The following is a 21225-nucleotide window of genomic DNA, read 5'->3' as shown; positions in this document are numbered from 1 at the left end:
TTTTTTTGTTTTTTTATTAAGTTACCTTTATTTATCTTTATTGTATTCAATCTGGAAGGAAGTGATTTCCACGACACAGGGAATCCTATTGTGGAAATCACAGACTTTATCTGTATTCTTTGTCTTACTTTTTATGTGTTTGTTTTGAATAAATAAATAAATAAATCTTAGTGGCCGCCCTGAACAGCAAGCTTACTTCAGGTCGACCAAAAGCTATGCAGACTACTATATTTGAAAAGAATATGCGCAATTTAACTTCAAAAGTTTGGTTGGAGTCTTCTGTAAATTGCGAAAAACATTTTGGTTATATATTTCGGATAAAAATAAAAGCTTTCAAGTCATCTTGAAATTCAAGTTAATGATTGATTTCGCTTTAATTAAAGCGAAAAATTATATTTTTAACAATATTCTAACACACTAAAATACTTATAATAAGAAAACCATAATTAATGAGTATAATGCTTAGGGAGGGAAGTTGCAGTTGAAACAAGTCTTAAACCGTTCAATGGTTTTCTCTTTTCTTGTAATTGATGCTTTACAGATAAAGAATGGCAGCATCTAGAAAAATGTAAACAAACAATCGAGTCTGGCTAGGATGTTTTGTGTTAATTTAACCAGTATAATCCATCCATCGATTGTATGATCTTAGGATGTGATGGTATTAACACTGCCTCACTTTTTCTAAGTCATTAGACTACATAATATATTGTTGTGTGTAGGGACTCCTTCACAGCCGACCAACGTCGCTGCACGACATGAAGGCCATAGTGAAGACGTGGCGCAACCGACTGCCCGTAGTGGCTGATCCTTTATCACACTGGGGTGCCATCTTCACATGGCGCCAGCATCATTATCAGTTCATCGCGTCGCACTACGACTCGCAGACAGACCACGCATCGAACCACAGTATGCTTGGCGTGCACGCCAGTGCACAGGTACGTAATTTTTTTTTACATTGTTATACGGAACTATAAGTTTTATGTCATGCTAGTAATTTTGAGAAGAACTAAAAATCTAGAAGTTTCCAGCCAGCTGTAGCGTCACAAGACCATAAAAAACAATTTGCTTCGATTGTATCTTTGAGCTTGTTTTCACATTCAATAAAATGTTCGAACTAAAAACCCCTACCCTTTACAGTCTTATATTACTTTCCTTAAGAGTTGTCTGGAAGAGATTGCTAATAAAACCGCATTTGCATACCAATGTTTGTGTAAATTTGTTATTGTGTTTCATTTTGGCTGTTTGACGATTTCTGAATCTTTGTAACGTTAATAATATTATAAATGCAAAAGTTTGTTTGTTTGTTTTTCCTTAACGCCCTAACTTAGGAATTAATAAACTTGAAACATAGAGTTAGTTTAATGGACCGAGAGTAACATAAGCTACTCGTAAGCCCAAGAAAACAAACAAAGAATTGAGCGGAGAAGAAACAGCTAGCCTTAAATAGTTACGACGAAATATTGACATCAGATTGGCGCAGTGGGCAGCAAATGTGCTTTCAGAGTCCAAGGCTGTGGGTTTCTTTTCCACAACTGGAACAATACATAAAAATATTCATTACTCATTTTAGTCCCACAACACAAGCTACGCTAACTTCGGGGCTAAATGGCGATGTGTGAAGATATTTATTAATTTTATTCAAAATTGTGTTTAAAAATCCGTGTAGCTGTTAAAGGATTTTGTTTTTTAAATTATGTTTTTGTTCCCAGGCAATAATACATTTTGCAAAGATTGCAAGAAAACATAATCTGTCCGGTGTATGCCTGGACTCATTACATCGCATTTACACAATACCTAGCGTTCCCATAGTGGACTGCTTCCAGAAAATAAGGCAGCAGGTCAAATGTCATATCCAGATGTCATGGACTGAGGGAAAAGAAGAACTGCAGGAAGGGTTGGATATGATAGAATCGACCAACTTCAAGTATTTCACTAAAGAAATGACAGCCGAATTCTACGCGTTCAAAGGGTTGCTTTTGGCCCAATTGGGAAGGTCGGAAGATGCGAATAAAGCTTTCGCTGCTGCAGTACAATTACATGATACGTTGGTGAAAGCCTGGGCCCTATGGGGTGATTACTTGGAAAAAATATTCATAAGAGACCCGCGACAAACGCAAGTCGGGGTATCGGCTATGACGTGCTTCCTCCACGCTTGCAGGCATCAAAATGAATCTAAGTCAAGGAAATATTGCGCCAAGGTAATATCGTACTCTGTACTTGATTGATCAACCCCCACAGTGTTGGCAACTTCCATAACATTTGCAAATTCTATAGACACGTGCAACATATGTTTAAAATAACTTGTAAATAATTATTGTTTGCCGTGTGGTGACTTCTCTTCCCAGGGGTGTCGTACGAGGTGACTAAGGAAATAGAACGGGCAGCAACGTCCTCTGTATTCTGCGATCACCAACCCGTCTGCCCAGCGTGGTGATTATGGGCAAATCCTCCCGTTGGAAGAGGCCTTTAGTCCAGCCGTGGACTGTTAGAGGCTATTGATCAATCATAATTTACGACGATACGATTTTATGACAGCCGAGTAGCGTAGTGGGAAACGACCCTGCTTCCTGAGTTCAAGGTCGTGGGTTCGATTCCCACTACTAGAAAATTGTTTGTGTTACGAACGTGAATATTTCTTCAGTGTCTGGGTGTTTATCTGTATATTATAAGTATTTATGTGTATTATATTCATAAAAAAATAATATGCATCAGCTATCTAAAAAATGATACCCATAACACAAGCTACGCTTACTTTGGGGCTAGATGGCGATGTGTGTTTTGTCGTAGTATATTTATTTATTTATTATAATTTAATTAGAAGCTAATAGTTTTCGTTATACGTCATTTTTGTGTTCAATAAGGTCCTTTGGATGCTGAGTTTCGACGACGACAAAAATAGCCTCGCTGAAGCTCTAGACAAGTATTCAGTGGGTGTTCCGCCGGTGCAATGGCTGCCTTGGATACCTCAGCTGCTGTCCTGTCTCGTCCAGTATGATGGAAATGTTATACTCAACCTTTTAAGTCATGTGAGTTCTTATATCTTGTTAACTCTTGAAGCAAAAACACATATACACAATTTGTTTAATATTAGTAATTAATTATCTATTGAAATTAGTGTCAGATACATTCTTAGACATTCTTAGATTTTTTGGGACACATATATCGATTACAAGTATGGAAGCTACATTTTAATCTAATAGACCGAAGAATAAATTTACTAGTGCACAGGGCGGCAATTTGTTGGAAGTGTTCCTTGCTTACCCTTTGTGTTCCTTGCTGTTTATAGACAATGTTTTTGAACTTCAGGAGCGCCATATGCTTGGTTCGTCATTTATTACTACCAAAAAAGGAACTCTGGTAAACAGGGGTGACCAAATACTTGGTGTGCAGTAATGATTTAAATATATCATTGATTATGTCCCTCGATTATGTATCCTTCCTACGGCAGGTGGGCCGTCTCTACCCGCAAGCAGTGTACTTCCCAATCCGCACTCTGTACCTGACACTGAAGATTGAACAACGAGAACGACATAAGACTGCAGAAAATCATAATTCGCCCTCAACGACAACTGCCACCACTGCTGCTGTACGTATATTTAAATTTAAAGCTTGCTGAAAATTTTCAAGTCCATATGGCTGCCATGGTTTTTTTAGCAAATTGCATACACCTTTATAATTCTTTGTCTGTTTGTCTAAATTAATCCTTGATAAACTGAATTGCAATAATAACGTTTCGATATGAAGATTATAATTTATTGATTAATAATATTCATTTAATATTTAATACTCTGTGTACTCCAAGTAGTAACTTAGTAATTGTTTTAAAAATGACCTCTATGTTATATGTATAATATAAATTTAAGTTATTTATGCAACTGTTGTATAATAAGGGGTATTAATACACGAGTATGGTTTTAGGTTGATGCAATTATTAAAATATCTCGAATATGTTCTTACCTACTTTTTTATGGCCCCGTCCGTTCAGCCCGTTCAGTTCGCTCGTGAATTACATTGTTCTTTTTTTAAATTCATACACATACACACACATCGACCAGTAAGAAATTGGTTGCCAGTGTGAAACCCTTTGCGCAGAAGGTATTGAAAAAATAAACAAAGGAGTGTTATAATTAAATTCAGTACAACAGATGATATAATGGTTATTACATTGGTTGTTTTAATGTGGGCAATAAGCTAACTGTTTCAGAAACTTTAATAGAGGATTTAAAGCATGGGAGTGAATAAAAATTCTTTTATTTTATTCAAATTAGTTTGATATATATTGCACCGAACGGTAGAATAACTGCATGGCATGGTTTACATCACTAGACAGAGCTAGATATAACATCTAATTGCTTAACTAAGTACGCATTTATTTTTTGTAAATTATGAAGTAATGCTCTGAAACGGTATTTAATGAGTTCTGAATAAAACAACTTAACACTTTCTGTAGGCAAGCACAAAGCCCAACGAAGGAGCGTCGACTTCAAGCGGAGGAGGGAGTTCGAGTTCAGGAGAAGCAGGCCCCATCAAGGCCACCCTGCCTATGTGGCGCTGTTCCAAAATCATGCAGTTACAACGCGAAATACATCCCACGGTATTGTCCTCTCTCGAGGGCATCGTTGACCAGGTATGAAGTAAATCTCTTTGTTTTGGACAACTCAAGAGACCTTTGCCTTTTTAGATTAAAAAAAAAATGACCTGATTTTATTATATTTCATACAAGTTACGCTATTTGGAAATAACTTAAACGTAGCTGCTACTTTTACATCTATGTTTAAGTGAGATAGACAACTATGCAAGTCCTCTGCAGTTTGGACTACGGGTTAGTGTGTATGCCCCCATGACCTTGGATAAGACCCACGCCCAGATGACGTGGCACTCGGGGACCTCGTAATCGCCGGTTAACACGCCGTGCAGAGGTCGTAACGCTGTACTCCTTCTACTTCTGATGCATTGTGGTCCTTATTTGCTCGACCGGTTCGTTTATGACGTGTTTGGGGCGTTTTCTGAAGCTTGGGGTCAGCAGTATAAGAGGACTTCTCAACCTTTAACCGGTTGGGGTTATAGGTAGTGTTTTAATGTAATATATTTTTTTGTCTCAGATGGTGTGGTTCCGCGAGAACTGGTACGAGGAAGTACTCCGGCAGCTTCGGGCAGGCCTCGCGAAATGTTACGTGGTCGCCTACCATCATCGCTCCGCCGTTGCAGTTGCCACTGTAACCCCGCAGACTCTCAACTTTATCAAGAAGGTCGTCTCCACCTTCGGAATCGGGATTGGCATAAGTAAGTGTATATAGTTGGATACGCGAATTTTGGATTACAACCAAGGAACTCTCCGAAACCGCTTCATGCGCAACGCTACCAGGTGCCCCTGGTTCGTACGCAACGTTGATCTCCACAGAGATCTCAAACTGCCCACTATTGCTCAATTTTTTTATTTTTTTATTTAGAGAAGTCTATCCGACATCCCAACCCTCTCATAGTTGCGGCTTCTTTTTACTCACCCAACCTTAGCGCCACTCTCAACAAGAGAGCACCAAGTTCTCGGAAGCGTGCGGACTAATCACCGTCCGTAACCCTTTCACTCCAATCGTCGCCTGAGCTGTGGTTCGGACTCACATGAGGCGCAGTAGGCCGACGATCCCTTCGCTTTTTCGAGTCCTAGGGTTCAAGCTCTTCTTAGCAGAGCCGCATTCCGAAGCTCGCCAACAAGCCCGCGTTACGCTTTTAATAAACTACACAACTCAAAAAAAAAAAATTAGGAGTCACCAAAACTTTCACATTTCCGTTAGTAATAGTGTAAATTATTTAATCTCATTATTTGTATACCACGGCGCCATGTGTAACAAATGCCTTTCTTCCATGTCTATGCAAGCGAGATATTATCATGACACAAGTCTGCATCCTAACAGCGTCCATCTAAATAAAAGTCTCCTCCTAAATATGGCAGGGATATGTCTAACAATAACTAATAAAATTTTGGCGAAATAATAGTCATGTTACTAACTAACAAATTAATAATAAAAAACTACAAGGTGATCTAAATCTTTTAATTTTTCAGATGTTCTTTTGTAAAATCCGAACGCACGTGGAAAATTAATGCAAATGCATTTTTTTTCTTTTATTCTCTGGTAGAAGTTAAAAATTATGAAGTCAACGTTTATCAATGTATAACTATAAATAAAATTTTGAATAAAGTAAAATAGCATAATTAGGATCTAGCTTATTTCCAGAATAAATAATTATAATAAATAACCCATGAAACTGATAACCCATGATATACTGAAAGAGTTTTAATGGATGATGTAAACAAACTAAGTTATTTATATTTATTATTAGGTCTGCAAGCAGTGGCATGCATTCCATTTATGCATAAAAGCAGTGCTTACCCTACCCTCAGGGCCTTTTTGGCCATCAGATAGGCAAAAATTAAAGGTTTTGAAAATAAAAATACAACTACAAGTAAAAAATATATGAAAGCGCCATCTAGTTTATACCAGCCACACTTCTATGGCGCTTGCTCTATTCACGCATGGCATATTTAAAAATGGCCTATTTTCCATTTTAATTTCTAACTATGGAGTTAGAAATTAAAACCGTAACGGTAACCTGCTACAAATATTCAAAAAACCTAAAATATAATCCATTGCAGGGTAAATCAATAATTTATCACTCGAACTAAGACGCCCTCTGTACTGCAATTGAAATAAGCACGAGAAACAAAAGCATAACTTTGTAGATGTGTGTGATGTACACGTTTTCAGTAGTGTGTCTCGATTCGTGCGAGTTTTATCCATGTTAGTGTGGAAATCTGAAAGCAGAGCTTATTTAAATTACGGAATTAGAAAATCAAATCTGTGTGTGTTCCTCAGTATTTATAAAAAAAAAAACAATTGTTATAAACACTGAGGAACTCATTTTGAGATTTATATTTTCGTTTTAATAATAATTAATCAAATCAAAACTTGTTAAAATTATGAAAAACAAATCATTTTGTTTTACCCAGATGTCATTGGATATTCATAAAGTAATGCTTTTATTTATTTACACGTAACGAAATATATTTAAAAAAAATCACTTCACTTAAAAAAACATTAAGATATATTTTGACCGATTTCGATTGCAATATTTTCATTTGCGTACCGAATCAATCGCCATTATTCTTTACCTTCGGCCGAATACAGTAACTTAAAAACGTTTGTGTAGTGAGTGTTTAAAGTTCATTAATTTATTTTAAGATTCAAGTATATTAGTATGATCTCTCTTTTGTTTTTTTGGTGTGCTTGGAATTTAGAGAGTAAAGACAGCCTTGATTCCTATTCTTATAACATTGAATAGGAGATAGGTGCTAAGGATATAATTTTAACTGAGAAGGTGTGACATCTTTGACGCGGAATCTGGGTATGTACTTTAACTAAATTAGTGTTACATAAATTTTATTTTGTGCTTAATGCCTTGTGCTTACCCTGGGTTCAAGGCCTATGCACGCCACTACCAACAAGTACTGCTATGCGATTGTTGGATTTATTTGTGATGTATTTTCAGATTTGTTTGGGTTATGTCTTGACGTCGTTGTTAACACATGTGATTTGTCACAGCGGGCTTTGCTAGCGTTTATACACGTACTCCATTTTGTATGCCTACAGAGAGTATAACAAGTTCTGTAAGTGGTGCATTCTCTTCAGCTGCATCGGAGAGTCTCGCGAGGCGTGCGCAGGCCACCGTGCAAGACCCAGTCTTCCAGAAGATGAAGAGCCAGTTCTCGACCGATTTTGACTTCACACAGCCCAACGCTATGAAATTGCAAAATCTCATACAGAAACTGAGGAAGTGGGTCAAGATTCTCGAGGCCAAAACAAAGGTTCTGCCCAAGTAAGTAGCCCTCCCTAAAGTACTGACACTCGCAGCCGAGGTAAATATCAATGCCATTTCTATTTAATTGTGCCTTCCCATCTTTCACGTTTATGCTGTAGCGGGGCTTACCTCACCTCGCCGGGTTTCGGGCATTAGTTAGCTTTAGTAAAGAAGCTTAAATGGCTTTTGGTCTAAGCACTAATATGATCATTTAACTATATAATATATATCTCATGCTTACCACCATAACAGCTCAGCGAACATTTTAGACCAAGTCTGATTTGTTTTCATTTTATTTTCATTTTATTTTCCGTAACAGATCATTCCTAATTGAAGAAAAATGCAGGTTTCTGTCGAACTTCAGTTTGAAGACGGCTGAAGTGGAATTGCCTGGAGAATTCCTATTGCCAAAGCATACCCACTATCACGTAAGGATTGCCCGTTTTATGCCACGCGTGGAGATTGTCCAGAAGCACAACACTTCTGCTCGAAGGCTGTACATACGAGGACACAATGGCAAAATATATCCGTACCTTGTGGTAAATGACTCCGGACTAGGCGATGCCAGGAGAGAGGAACGTGTGCTGCAGCTATTGAGAATGCTGAACCACTATCTCGGCAAACAGAAAGAAACTTCCCGAAGATTTTTGCATTTCACTGTGCCAAGAGTTGTCTCTGTATCTCCTCAAATGCGTCTTGTGGAGGACAATCCCAGCTCAATCTCTCTACTGGACATTTATCGCACGGAATGCGCTAATAGGTATGAAATATCCGTATGTCATTTATTCGTTCGATTATCCTAAATGGTAGTTCCATTTAAATAAACATGTTTTGTATCATACAGGGGCGTGGAATACGATGCACCTATAAGCCGATATTACGAACGCCTCGCGGCCGTACAAGCTCGAGGGTCGCAAGCTTCCCATCAAGTTTTACGAGACATCTTACGCGAGGTAAAATTTACTATCAAGTTTAGTAAGACTTTTTCTTTTTTCAATTTTCATCCCTTATCTGTTTCTGATTGTGTATAAATTGATATTTCGGCTACTGGAATAATCGAATTCATAAAATATAAAATTTCCTTAAAAATTTAGCTTAATTTGCTATTTGCTATATATCAAATTAATGCATACGTTTAAAAAAAAAATAAGAAAAAACATTTATTTCGACCGATTTGGATCACAAATGGTTAGTAAAATACAAAGTTAAATGTCAGTAAACTTAGCCTAAGGAAATAGTTTATATAAAACCCTTCTGGCATGCCCGCTTCTGGTAAGCTACATATGTACCATGCAGCAATGACACAGGCAGGTACTGACAATCAATCCTGCCAGCATGTGCTCTCAGAAGGCCGCTGGAACTAGCCCGAACCCTGCGCACCAAAGATCTACACCGTTTTCGCATGATCGTGTAGAAACAATCTATATGCGCAATCAATATATATTAAGATATCTGGCGATTGAAAGTAAAATAGAATTTTTCAGAGTTTTCCCTTAACAAAATTTATGTTTCTATTTTAACAATTGATAACCAGGTGCAAGCAACGATGGTACCCCGGGGACTGGTGCGTGAATGGGCAGCCCGCACTTTTGCGGCCCCTACCGACTATTGGACTTTCCGCAAGATGCTAACACTGCAGCTGTCACTCTCTGCATTTGCGGAATACGTGCTGCACCTGACACGTCTTAACCCGGATATGCTCTACGTGCACCACGACTCGGGACTTCTCAATGTCGCCTATTTCAAGTTCGACGTGGATGACACCACAGGTTAGTAATAGTTTAGGTCTAGTTTTCATATATTATTTTTTCTGGGTTGATTGACCGATCGTGTTCGATCAGGGCGATCAATAAATAGTTAAGTGTTTAATGCAAAAAAAAAAGAAAACATAGGTAATAAAACAAAAACAAGAGAAATAAATGTACTCGCATAGGCGGCATTATCGCTTGATCCGTGCGCGAGACCCCGTGTACTCGGTTAAATAAAACGATTGAGCGGTTTGATATAACGTTCCTTAATTAATTGGCTTGAACGAATCCAAATAAATGTAGTTTGTACACAAAAACTGTTTTAGCCCTTCTAAAAACGATCGGCAGTAGACTAAGTTGCTGTATCTAGGAATGATTAGAATTTCTAGAAGGTCTGGGCACTGCAACTGGCTTCTGCTGCTTTCGTGGAATACTTTCTCTATCCCTAACTAACGCGTTTGCTCTTGACCCTACTGTTGATGTTTTTTGTGCATCATAGCAACGGCCTTCTCAACGTCGATTATTTGAAGTAGCAGGTAGAGGATACGACGGGGTGGCGAATATAAAAAAATAAATATATTACGACAATACATCGCTATGTAGCTCCAAATTAGGCGTAGCTTCTGTTCAGATATATCTATAAACGATATAATCAGACCATGAACTATATATATGAACAATATAGTTTTCTTTTGAGGGTTTCTCTTCCGTAATAATATGCGCTGCGGTCTTATAAGTGGGAGGTCCCGGGGTGGATTCCCGGCGAGCGAAATTTGGAATTTTATAATTGCTGGAATATTTCTTGTCTGGTGTAGTGAGAGGCTTCGGCCTGGGCCAGTAACGACTACCTTACTAACAAAGACTTATTATCTTAGACTGAATCGTCACTAAACGTCAGATAAGATTGCAGCCAAAGGCTTATAGTGAAATAAAAACTAAATAGTGTTTGGTCGAGACAGGTTGACCTGACTATAACCGAAGCTCTCTTTCTCAATGTTATGATATGTATATGATCGCGTATATTTTCGTGTGTAGTTCCTTTAAATGAGTAGTTATTTAATGAAGAAATCACATTATTCAGTACAAATAAGAATTCGGCTAAGAAAATATTAAGGACGATGTTTTTAACCAAGTCCCATCTTGAAGTATGTTTAAAAGTTTACCTGTGGTTTTTTTTCATTACTTCGGTCCATACTTTGTGAATAAATTGTATGCCCCATAATCAAAGATTATGATCGTTAACTTTATTGCCTAATACAATACATGACGGAATAATGCAGGTAAGTAATTTATTATTGCGTCTATGAACGTTATTAAATTCATATCAAATTTAATACATATTATGCTCCTGTGGGCTTAAGGATCATACACACACTTGACGGTCTTGTTCTGTCGTCTTTTATTACAAATTATGTCAGGCAGAACATGTTAGTCGCCGCGCTAAAAAAAAATGAGGAGTGCAATGCGTAAGTGGGTCGACAGGACAACAGTAAACTTGTCATGTCTCAGAAGTGAGACAGTAAATAACCAATCTGCAAATCGTCACTTAGCTTAGAATACCAGAACAAGTGAAATTACCATATTATGCAAAAATCAAACAGTACACCTGTTGAAGAACATTACATACACATACACACTGAAATGAACACATCAATATTGCTAGAAAACCCTTAGTTTTGAACATTATAGACAGGTTAATCATGCTATTTTTCTTTATAAGGATACTTGTGACCTGTTTATTTCATCTCCTAAGAACTGCTTCTTTGACTTGCGTCGTATTCTTAGCTCAACGACGAAATGTAAAATTCTCGAGCAGACCAAGATAAATACAAGAATGATAGGTCTTTTTAATTTATATTCAAACAAGTTGGCAGAATCTTCTATAAATATCACATAAATATAGTATAAAGCGAGTATGATAATGTCTGCAAATAAAATATAAATAGAATTATAATTAATGTGTGTCCCAGAATTGTCGTCTCTGTTAAATTAATCCTGGGAGAAATTACGCACATTTAACCCTCTGAAACTTTTTAAATGTCTTATCTATAAATTTATTACACGATTATTATATGTCTTCATTTCAATTATTATTATAATAGCATGTTTATCCTTCAAGACGCAGGATTAAAAAAATGCCATCAAATGTTTTATGATTGCAAAGCTCTTAAAAAAGCTTTAATGGCCTCCACAGAACTTGGTAACATTGAAACAAGTTTTGTAGTTTATTTTTTATTCTTTACGACACTGCATTTTGCTTCGTTAAAAATTAACAAGTTTTTAGTTCCTTATTTTGTACTGGCCGGCGAGCATTTTTATAATGAAATCGAGACCATAAAAGCATAGCTATACAATTAAGTGCAATATAAATGCCTTAATTTGCATACTGCAAACGGATGTGATTCAGGATTCTTATTCGAACATCAATGAATATATTTTTATTTGTCATCTACGCTATAAATAGAAAATATATCTGTATGCATAAAAATATAATGAGATTTTTATATAATAAAATGGCTGCGATAGCCAAGTGACTTCGGTAACATCTCTAACTCTTTTATAGTTATGTAATTTTTTATAGAATTAAATATTACTTTATCTAACGGTAAAGAAATACTTCGTCAGAAAAGCGTATGAAGTCTATCAATTCACACTTTGGCCAACGTGGTTCTCTACCGTGGATAGGAGATCTGTACCCTGTGGACCGGGTTATTAAAGATGCTTTAATTAAATGCTAAGTACAGTTGTAATAGACAGACAGACAGACATGACAGAACTGCATTAGTGTTGTAAAATAAGATAAAGGCAAAGATTAAACCGGACGAATTAAGTTTTATTCTGCAGATGTTACTCTGACATTTAGATTTCGTAAACGGACAGTGAATTTTACTTTATCAAAAGTCAACAAGTTTCGATCGTTTTCCTCATTCAACCTTTTTAAAATATTTATAAAACTGTGGGACGTATAGATGGTAATATGTTCACCATTGTGTATTTTGGGCCAAATAATGATTTTTGGAACAAAATATTTGTGGTAACCTTTTGTGCGGGCACTAAATAGGGTGTCCCAAAAATTGTCACGCGGAAATCTAGTGGTAGAACATCGCTAGAGCTACCCGAATCACCACAGTCACTGAACGTACGTTCAGTGTCGTTTCGACTCTGCCTTTTAGTTATTGAAGACTAATTTATATATAAATTGTTTGAATATGGCTTCTTTTTCTCCTTGCTCTTAACCTACGTTATTTGGGATCGGCACAACATGTCTTCTTCAACTTTGCTTGAGAATGTTACTATTGGTGTAATATCTTCCACCATACGGTTCAAAGGGGCTAAAGTTATAGACCCCTTTTAATCGGAATCAGTCAGTCTCTCGAATAATAAAATTACGCACCCCGCTCATAATCATTTTATTGTTGCAGGTGAACTAGACGGAAACCGCCCCGTGCCCTTCCGATTAACACCCAACATTTCGGAGCTCATCACTAACATGGGCATTACCGGGCCCCTCACAGCTTCCGCCATCGCAGTAGCTCGATGTCTTGTCACACCAAACTTCAAGGTAAATAAATAATTGTGTAATAAGTGTTGTTTGCTTGTAATGGTAAGTAGAAATTTAATTAGGATACGTCAATAAACCGCTAATTATAGCAGATTCTCGACGGGAATTGATTCTAGAATTATTCAATTATTTCAGAATCAACTCCTTTATTCAAATAGGGATGTATTTAAATAATCTATATAGAATTAAAAATTGAATTAAATATAAAAAAGGTTAGGATGTATAGGCCAAAACAGGTTATCTCTTAATTTATACCCTATGAAGGTAAGAAAAAATAGCTGCTGCTTTATCTTAAAAATGCTTAGTTTTTTAAATAGGTTTATTTTTATATAATACTAGCTGTCCCGGCGAACTTCGTACCGCGGATATTTATTTTTTAAATGTTATATTCTAATACTTATTATCCTATTCCGGCCTAAGAGAAATCCAAAAAATTAAATATCGTAAAAATTGGTCCAGCCGTTCTTGAGGTATGGTGTAACTAACACAACTTTCTTTTATATATAGATATATCTTTTGCTTCCTAATTATATATCTGATTATGTTTATATACGTAATACTTAATTGCTTAGTTTTAAATAAGAGTACGTTGCACAAAAAAAAGTTACATTCATTCAGGCGTTTAATATCAGACATTCTTTTGCTCGTGTTGTGTTCCGGCCGTTCTACTAATAAGCTTGAATTGCGGTTTGTATTATTTTATTGTATTCATTCTCGTCTTCATAAGCGAGAATACAAACAGGTGCCAAGTATGATATCATATATACCTGCTACGCATATATTTAACAGGTTTTAGTTATCTTTTCGCAGCTGGTTTGCTGGACAAGAGTTTTACTTAAAGAAAAAAAAGGTTCAATACATTTTGTACGATATTTGAGCTTAATATGGTAATCGTATATAATGAATAATCGAGATCTCTTATATATGTGCTAATGTTTTGTAAATCATATGTGGAGATGAAAAATTAAAAAAAGAATTCTATATATCTATATAAAGGTATTCAATTATTCTCTTTTTTCTGTTAAGTTAATGCGGTAATTTTTAAATACTTACATAAATTATAATCTGTTAACCTGAATTTTTATTGTCAAGGTCGTCTCATATAAGAACTGCATACTGGATCAAAAAACACATCACACAGGTTAAATACAAAAAACTTTCCTTGTTATTTTTGATTATTGAAATAATCACATCGTTGCATTCAATCTACAACTAATATTTCCCTCTGGTGACAAACAGTTTTTTTTCCCTAGTTTAACAAACAATTTTCATAAAGGTTTTTTAACGGCGTGGTTATTTTACAGATTGAGTCCATCTTAAGGACGATATTACGGGACGAAATGATAACCGGTTATAGAAAGCGTCTCGAGGACAAATCGGGCAATCCGACAGCAGGCACTTCCAGCGACACCAAGCCGATGGAGATGGACAACGAAACCATCATCAGTATGGTGACTAAAGCCGTAACTGTCATCATGAACAGACTCAATTCCCTCGCGTTATTCGACGGCCCCGACAGCAAAGTGGCGACGCTAGTAACCGCGGCCAATAGCCACGACAATCTTTGCCGTATGGACCCTGCTTGGCATCCATGGTTGTAAAAAAAGCAGAGATATTGTGTTGTTTTTTTTTTGCGGGTCCTAAATTGACGAGAAACCCAAAATTAGAATACTTCGTTTCAAACCCTTTGACTTTACGCAACAGCGAATATAATCTTTGCCATTGTTTTCTGTTTGTCATTCTTGACTTGGGTTTTAAATAACTTCGGTCAAAAAAGAAAATATAAAATAAAACTTTTCTCGGATCTGACAGATAGACGGTGACTATTTGCTTTTCTTTACAGAGCTATATTTCCTTATCCCTAGTATGAATTTTCATAGTTTTGGAAATTTAAATTCAATAATAATTTCCTTGTACATCTTGAGCAAGCATCCATCGTACACTTATTGGTAGTATATAATGTACCACTTTGAAACATGGAGATATCGGCACTCACGCAAAGAACCAAAGCTATCGAAATGAGCTATTGGGTACTGTTCAGGTAAAAGGCGAGAGCGAAAAAAACAAAGGTCGAAAAGCTATTCGCACTCAAGGTCTCAGAAAGTTTCGGAGTATTAAAGCAAGGAAGCTTGTGGCAATTTCTGGTTGGTAAGTTATTAATAAAGAATAAAAGCTCGTGGTCAGGGTAAACAAGATGGCAAAAATTTAGAATAAAATCATCAGTCTTTCTTATAAATGATGTCCTAAGTTACTTGGCATTTAGTTATGTTAATTTGATCACACATGAAAAATCTAACATGATTTCGTTGAATTTTTTGTGTACAAAACGTGAAATACAATTATTATTTCCTTATTAACATATATACCGGTGACAAAGATGCCAGGTGTTACAAAAAGATATAAGATTAAAAAAATCACATTGCAACCACAATAGCATAACTATAGTGTTTTTTTTATTTTTTATTTTTGCTTCTTTTAATTTTAAAATAATCTGCCATCTCGCTTCTACACTGGAATCTTTCTGAGGCTTAGGGTAGTTTGAAATATTGTAAATAATGATATTATTACATAAAATTTTTTTGTAGTTGATGCCTATGTTGTAGAGTTTTTATTTTTTTTTATCCTCGACTATATATTTATTTTTAATTTTTTTTTCTTTAAATTTAGATTAAAAAAAAATTACTATCAACTAAATCCAAAACTTGTATTAAAATATTAAGATTAGGTATTTAGAAAGTGAATCAGATATCTTTAATCATCAATTGAATTTGGTGTTGTTGTAGAATCGAGATTTTATCACTATTTGTCTATGTATTTTCTCTCTGTAGTAGCCGACTCGTGAGCATAAAACACACAGAACCCGCGGTAGCTTTTAATAAAAAAAAATATTAACTCATAAACTCCCGGACCGCTTTCATCTCGGCTTCTATGTGTTTAGTAATTTCAATTAAAATATATTTGTTATTAGCTGATATTAGTGTACTACATTGGTGTATAGTCGTTAATATTCTCTGTCTATGTACAAGAGACCATATATATGTGCTGAAAGCTGAAAAGCGAATTAGATAAAATGGATACGTATTTTTAAGCAACATTTTACCTGCGTTATTACTATTATGACTGTAGATGAACAGAACATATTTATATGAACTTTCATGTTATTTTGATAACTCAAAAACTGGTTACATCTATTGGATAGAAGCAGGCGTTACTATACGGAATTCCATGATATGTATTATGAAAATTAAGCTTCATTTGCTTTTGCTTTGCTTTTTGCTTCGCGAAAAGTAGGAGAATATGTATGGTGTCATTTATAAAACCTCCGATTCCGGAAGCGAAACGCGCGTAGAGAGTACATTGCCGAAGATCTGTTACATGTGAAGTATAAAGATTAAAGAAATTATAAATAACACCAAACAGATTCTCCTGCTTTTCGCGGAGTGTAACAAATTAAGCTTAATTTTTATAATATACCGGTAACATCTTCATGTTTTGACATAAAACCTAATCTTTTAAGGCTAAAAATGTAGATGTTAAGGTGCATGTCTCCCGAAACTGACTTGTAAATGATTAAAATAATATGATCAATTCTAACGCGTCTCGTACCCGGTCCGCTTTTGTGGAAATGCATTTTTATTGTTTTAAATAAGATTTGAAACAAGAATTATTTAAAAAAAAATCATTCAAGGAGTACTGAAATACGTGTTGCATGTAAGTATGTATGCGGTAAAACTTGAAATATATGTGGCTCTCTTTTACAAATTTATGAATAAATCTATCTATATATTTAAATATAATCTGTATATTTAAATATAATCTGTGGCATGCATAGGGTTTATGACCCGAGACCTTCGATCAATACAATAATAGATGAGCTTTCAGTCGTCCAAAAGTGTCAGTGAAAGAGAAGGTCTCACCCACGGTTTGGGAAACGAAGTAAATTACTGCAACAAAGTCTCAAAAAAAAGTGACCGCATATGTTATTTTAGGTAAAATAAGACATATTAAACGTTGATTAAACTGTATGCATTATATTTCTCTATATTCAGATTCTGTACCTTTATTCGGCGTAGGTACAATAAAAGCATGTTAATGCATTTATAAACGATGTAGTATAAAGATACACAATTTTTTATTTTCTCAAAAATTTCTTCTAAAATAATAACCAGCTATTATGCACCGACCAAAAAACACATTTTTTTAAAAGAAATATGAGGCAGTACAGTTTCACTTTGTTTTTGTATGGGACTGTGCAGTAGGCACTGCTAATCGAAGGCTGGACATGCGGAAGGCAAATGATATCGAACGAAAAAATACGGGTTAAGTAATATTGTTATTATATACTAATAGTACCGGTATTTCATCTGCATTCGATAACGTACCTAATGCTGTGAATAAACGTTTTTGGTGTCAACAATCGGTGGGACTGGTAATTCCTAACAAAGACTTTAAACCTATAAACTAAAAAGTAGGCAATGATTTTCGACAAACATTAGTTATAATCAAACCCATCCGAAATCTTCAAATCAAAGGTTAAAATTGGTGCTATCCTATAACGATTGATAAAAATGGCTCTGCTTACTTTGCTGTGATCTTAAGATTTTGGATTGGGTTGAATATTAATTTCGGGCATTAATTATCATGTGTTTGCTATGTGCACGCCACAGAGTATTATGTCGATGTTTTAGCTAAGTAAGTTAATAGGATAAAATATTTTTTCCAGTTAATTATTTAAAGTGTATGCTGTTAAGGGTCAGCGCACATCGAGCATAAAACTGCGATGAATGCTGGCAATATTTTCTTTGCTTATCATTATTGTTAAACTGGGTAATGTTTAATTTCGGCAGAGGCTTCTTTTCATAAGAGAGAGGGATATAAATATAACTAGAGCCTAGGCTTGTCTCATCGCACTTCTCCAAGGCTGGTTGACTAGCTTATTTGTAATCTGATGATAGTTTCGTTATATGTATTTGTAGCAAAGTTCTTATTTGTTAATAAAATTATTTATATTCTTTGATAATAACTACGTTAAGTAATAATATAGATTACGGATAGATTGAATGTGGAAAATGGACATTAGTTTAGAAACTCTGGCCGGATACACATTACGAAATGAATGGCATTAATTTCATCGTGTGTAAACCCTAATTTAACGACGCGAGCATGCGGTAGGAAATTAAAGATTATTGAAATCAGACTTCTAATTATTTTGATTTGAAAAAAACGGACGATATTTAATTACCAAATTGTACGTTCTATCTTATTGTGCTGTTGTATTTGTATCTCTGTAAATTTTCTCTGTGGTGTACAATAAAAGTGTATTCATTCATTCATGCATACCCTCCGGATATGCATGGAAGCGGAGTCTGACGCTCAATTTGCGCTGATCCTAAGAAGAAGTTCTCGTAAAAATTACCATGAATCATCATGACCGCTCTTAAGCGCGCAGCCAGTTTGACTTAGGCATGTACGATCGACTCTCAAGAATGCTCAAATGCCATACTTTCATACTGTGCGCGCACTTCAGACTGCTGATAAAGATTGACGGGCACTCTACGAATGTAAATCTCTTGGAATCTGATTCATAAAACTATTATACTTGATGTCTTCATTAAAAATTTCAAATCAGAGTTCACCTTTCGTTTTCTTTTTCACTAATTTACTCAACTTATTTTAGCTTTTCATTAGCCATTTTGTTGCACACAAATCTCTTATCTAAACCAAATTGAGAAGTCTAAAAGTTATACTTTCACAATTCAGGGAGTATTAGAGAGACCTGTAGAAAAAAATTGCTATTCTGTCAATTCTATTCCACTCGATATTATTTATTTGATATTTGAGGAGTGCTGATAATATAGGGTTGTTAGACTTGAAGTAATAATTTAAATTTGCAAATCTTTTTGTGAATCTATTTTTCTTACGGATAACGCACTGGACGGTTAAGTTATCTTTCAGAAAACGGTGTTAAATTAAAATTTTAATGTTTAACTTGGAAATGGTGATAAGATTACAATTTTTGATTATTAAAAGTGTGACATCGTGATTTTTGGTTTGTTAACAGAATACTATTAATAACTACATTTACGGTACGATAGTACGGTACTCTAATAGGTTAGCCTGCTACCATCTCGACCTAAGATGGTAGCGGGCTAACCTGTTAGATCATAATCAGATGAGATTGCATCGGAATAGAAATGTTGTTTCACGCCGGAGGGCACGTTATGCCATAAGTCTCTGTTGTTTTCACTGATGCTACGTTGCTGACCAGCATTGGAGCAGCATTGTGAGTCTGTGTTCTAAAACCAACGTTCTATGATAAAGGAGTTCTGGGCCCAGCAGTGGGACGTTAATAGGCTAATGATGGACAGGGATCGTCCAGCTCTCTCTCATTATGAGTATTTTTGGATTTAGAATAACGTAAGTGAACAAAACGAGACGCGACAGAGATTTATTACTTTTGTTTTGATGCTTCGCTAAGGTAGGTACATAAATAACTGGTTGCATGCGGCAGGTACGAAGTGAAAGTACCGCCGCTGCATCAAGTGCGGTTAACGAGTCGTCCGCGCTCGCCAATCTAGCTCCATCGCTAGATAGTAAAACTGATTTCATCACGCTAACAATGGGAAAGAAAGTGCAATAATTATAGGATAATGCAGGAACTGCTCGTGTATTATTTACCCAGCTATGCGGTTTGCTAACGGACCCCTTCACTAGATCTGGGCGTTTTAAGTTACGTCGAAGATCTTTTTTAATGTTGAAATCAAATCAAAACTTTATTCAAATAGTCAGTCAGGAGATGATGGTGATAACTATACTCTTCAACCTATAACTAAGGGTTCGAAGCGCGCTGTGATCCGAATCCCATGACAAACTGTTCCGAATATTTATTTTGCTATCGCTACTTAGTGTCCTTTAAAACTAATTCAAATTTCATTCATTAGGCCTACTTTATAAGCAGTTTTAAAACATCCAGTCTGCCTGTTTGTAGTGACTCTACCACCGATTTGGCAGGCAGATTCCATTAAGAAGAAGCCGGCAAGAATCTCAGCAGCTGCTCTTTTCCAATATCAAAATTTACAATCATATTCCTATCTTGCGACAGATGAGAGCGGAGTAGACTGCTTCCAAGCAGCCTTGCTGCAATAAATGTGTTTTAACACATAGCTAAACGTATGCATTAGTACGTCTAATATTATGATTATTCAGAAGAATCATATTATAAAAGCGTAACGTATACTCTACCCTACAAAGGACTTATGCACCTTTTGCAGACAATATGTTGATATCTCTAATGAAGCCATAATCAATAATCTAATATCTACCTATTTCATAGCATGGTGGTTAGAGCTTCAGCCACAAGCGTCAAGAAAAACATCGTGAGGAATGTTTGAGATTTCAACATAATGGTCTCAAAGATGTATAAAATCTACCAATTCGAACGCTCCTTACTCTGAGAGGATTTGCTTGTGCCCTATTGTGGGGGTCGGTAATGGGCTGATAATGAATGTAAAAAAATGTCCTTTGAAACCACATAACTAAAAAATGATACACTGAAGTTCAGACATTCATTTTTCCTTACCAATGTTTCCCTCACCGTTTTAAAGCAAATGCTATTTCATTGCTGGTGCATCACAAATTCACTGGTGAGTGCTTGTTATTTCGATTAGAACTTACTTAAGTATCTTATATCATGAATATAGAAGACCGTAGTGACCGTAGTTTAGCGGTAACTAGTACTACTAGTAACTATGACCTTTTTCAGGGATTAACAATATCTATTCATTTAAAAAGAGTTCTAAAATGTAAGTGCCGTTTACGAAGTAGTTATAAAGTAATAACACACATTTCTTTAAATTAGTTTTACAAGTCTCTGACTAAACCTCAATCTTGAAAGTCAGCATTACAAGAGTGTCAACAAATTTAGTAATATCAAGGGGCAATTCACTCACAAAGCCGAGGAAGATAACTTTGACTTCAAACAAACTCTAGAGGGATGGGAAAAAATAAGGAAATTGTTAGTTCTTGTTTATTTAATTCAATCAACGTTTACTTACAAATAAA

The 21225-nt window shown here is 35.7% G+C and overlaps 1 protein-coding gene across 4 annotated transcripts in view; it reads left to right on the top strand.

Annotated features, from left to right (window-relative positions):
- LOC120637327 (transcription-associated protein 1) overlaps positions 1-15759 on the top strand; it is a 40548-nt gene extending 24789 nt beyond the window's left edge. For 2 of the 4 annotated variants that reach the window (XM_039909121.1, XM_039909122.1), the window contains exons 36-47: positions 720-935; positions 1710-2198; positions 2862-3026; positions 3449-3586; positions 4451-4627; positions 5103-5283; positions 7686-7872; positions 8174-8614; positions 8699-8807; positions 9389-9623; positions 13025-13164; positions 14469-15759. In XM_039909121.1, coding sequence (XP_039765055.1) covers positions 720-935; positions 1710-2198; positions 2862-3026; positions 3449-3586; positions 4451-4627; positions 5103-5283; positions 7686-7872; positions 8174-8614; positions 8699-8807; positions 9389-9623; positions 13025-13164; positions 14469-14765 — 2775 coding nt within the window. In that variant the 3' untranslated portion in view covers positions 14766-15759. The remainder of the gene's footprint in view (positions 1-719; positions 936-1709; positions 2199-2861; positions 3027-3448; positions 3587-4450; positions 4628-5102; positions 5284-7685; positions 7873-8173; positions 8615-8698; positions 8808-9388; positions 9624-13024; positions 13165-14468) is intronic. The other 2 variants (XM_039909120.1, XM_039909119.1) reach the window with 2 other exon arrangements.
- The last annotated feature ends 5466 nt before the right edge of the window (positions 15760-21225 follow it).

Source organism: Pararge aegeria, chromosome 3 (genome assembly GCF_905163445.1).
Source record: "Pararge aegeria chromosome 3, ilParAegt1.1, whole genome shotgun sequence".
Lineage (NCBI taxonomy): Eukaryota > Metazoa > Arthropoda > Insecta > Lepidoptera > Nymphalidae > Pararge > Pararge aegeria.
The sequence above is the reverse complement of the archived record's forward strand: the minus strand, read 5'-3'. Positions and strand labels throughout refer to the sequence as shown.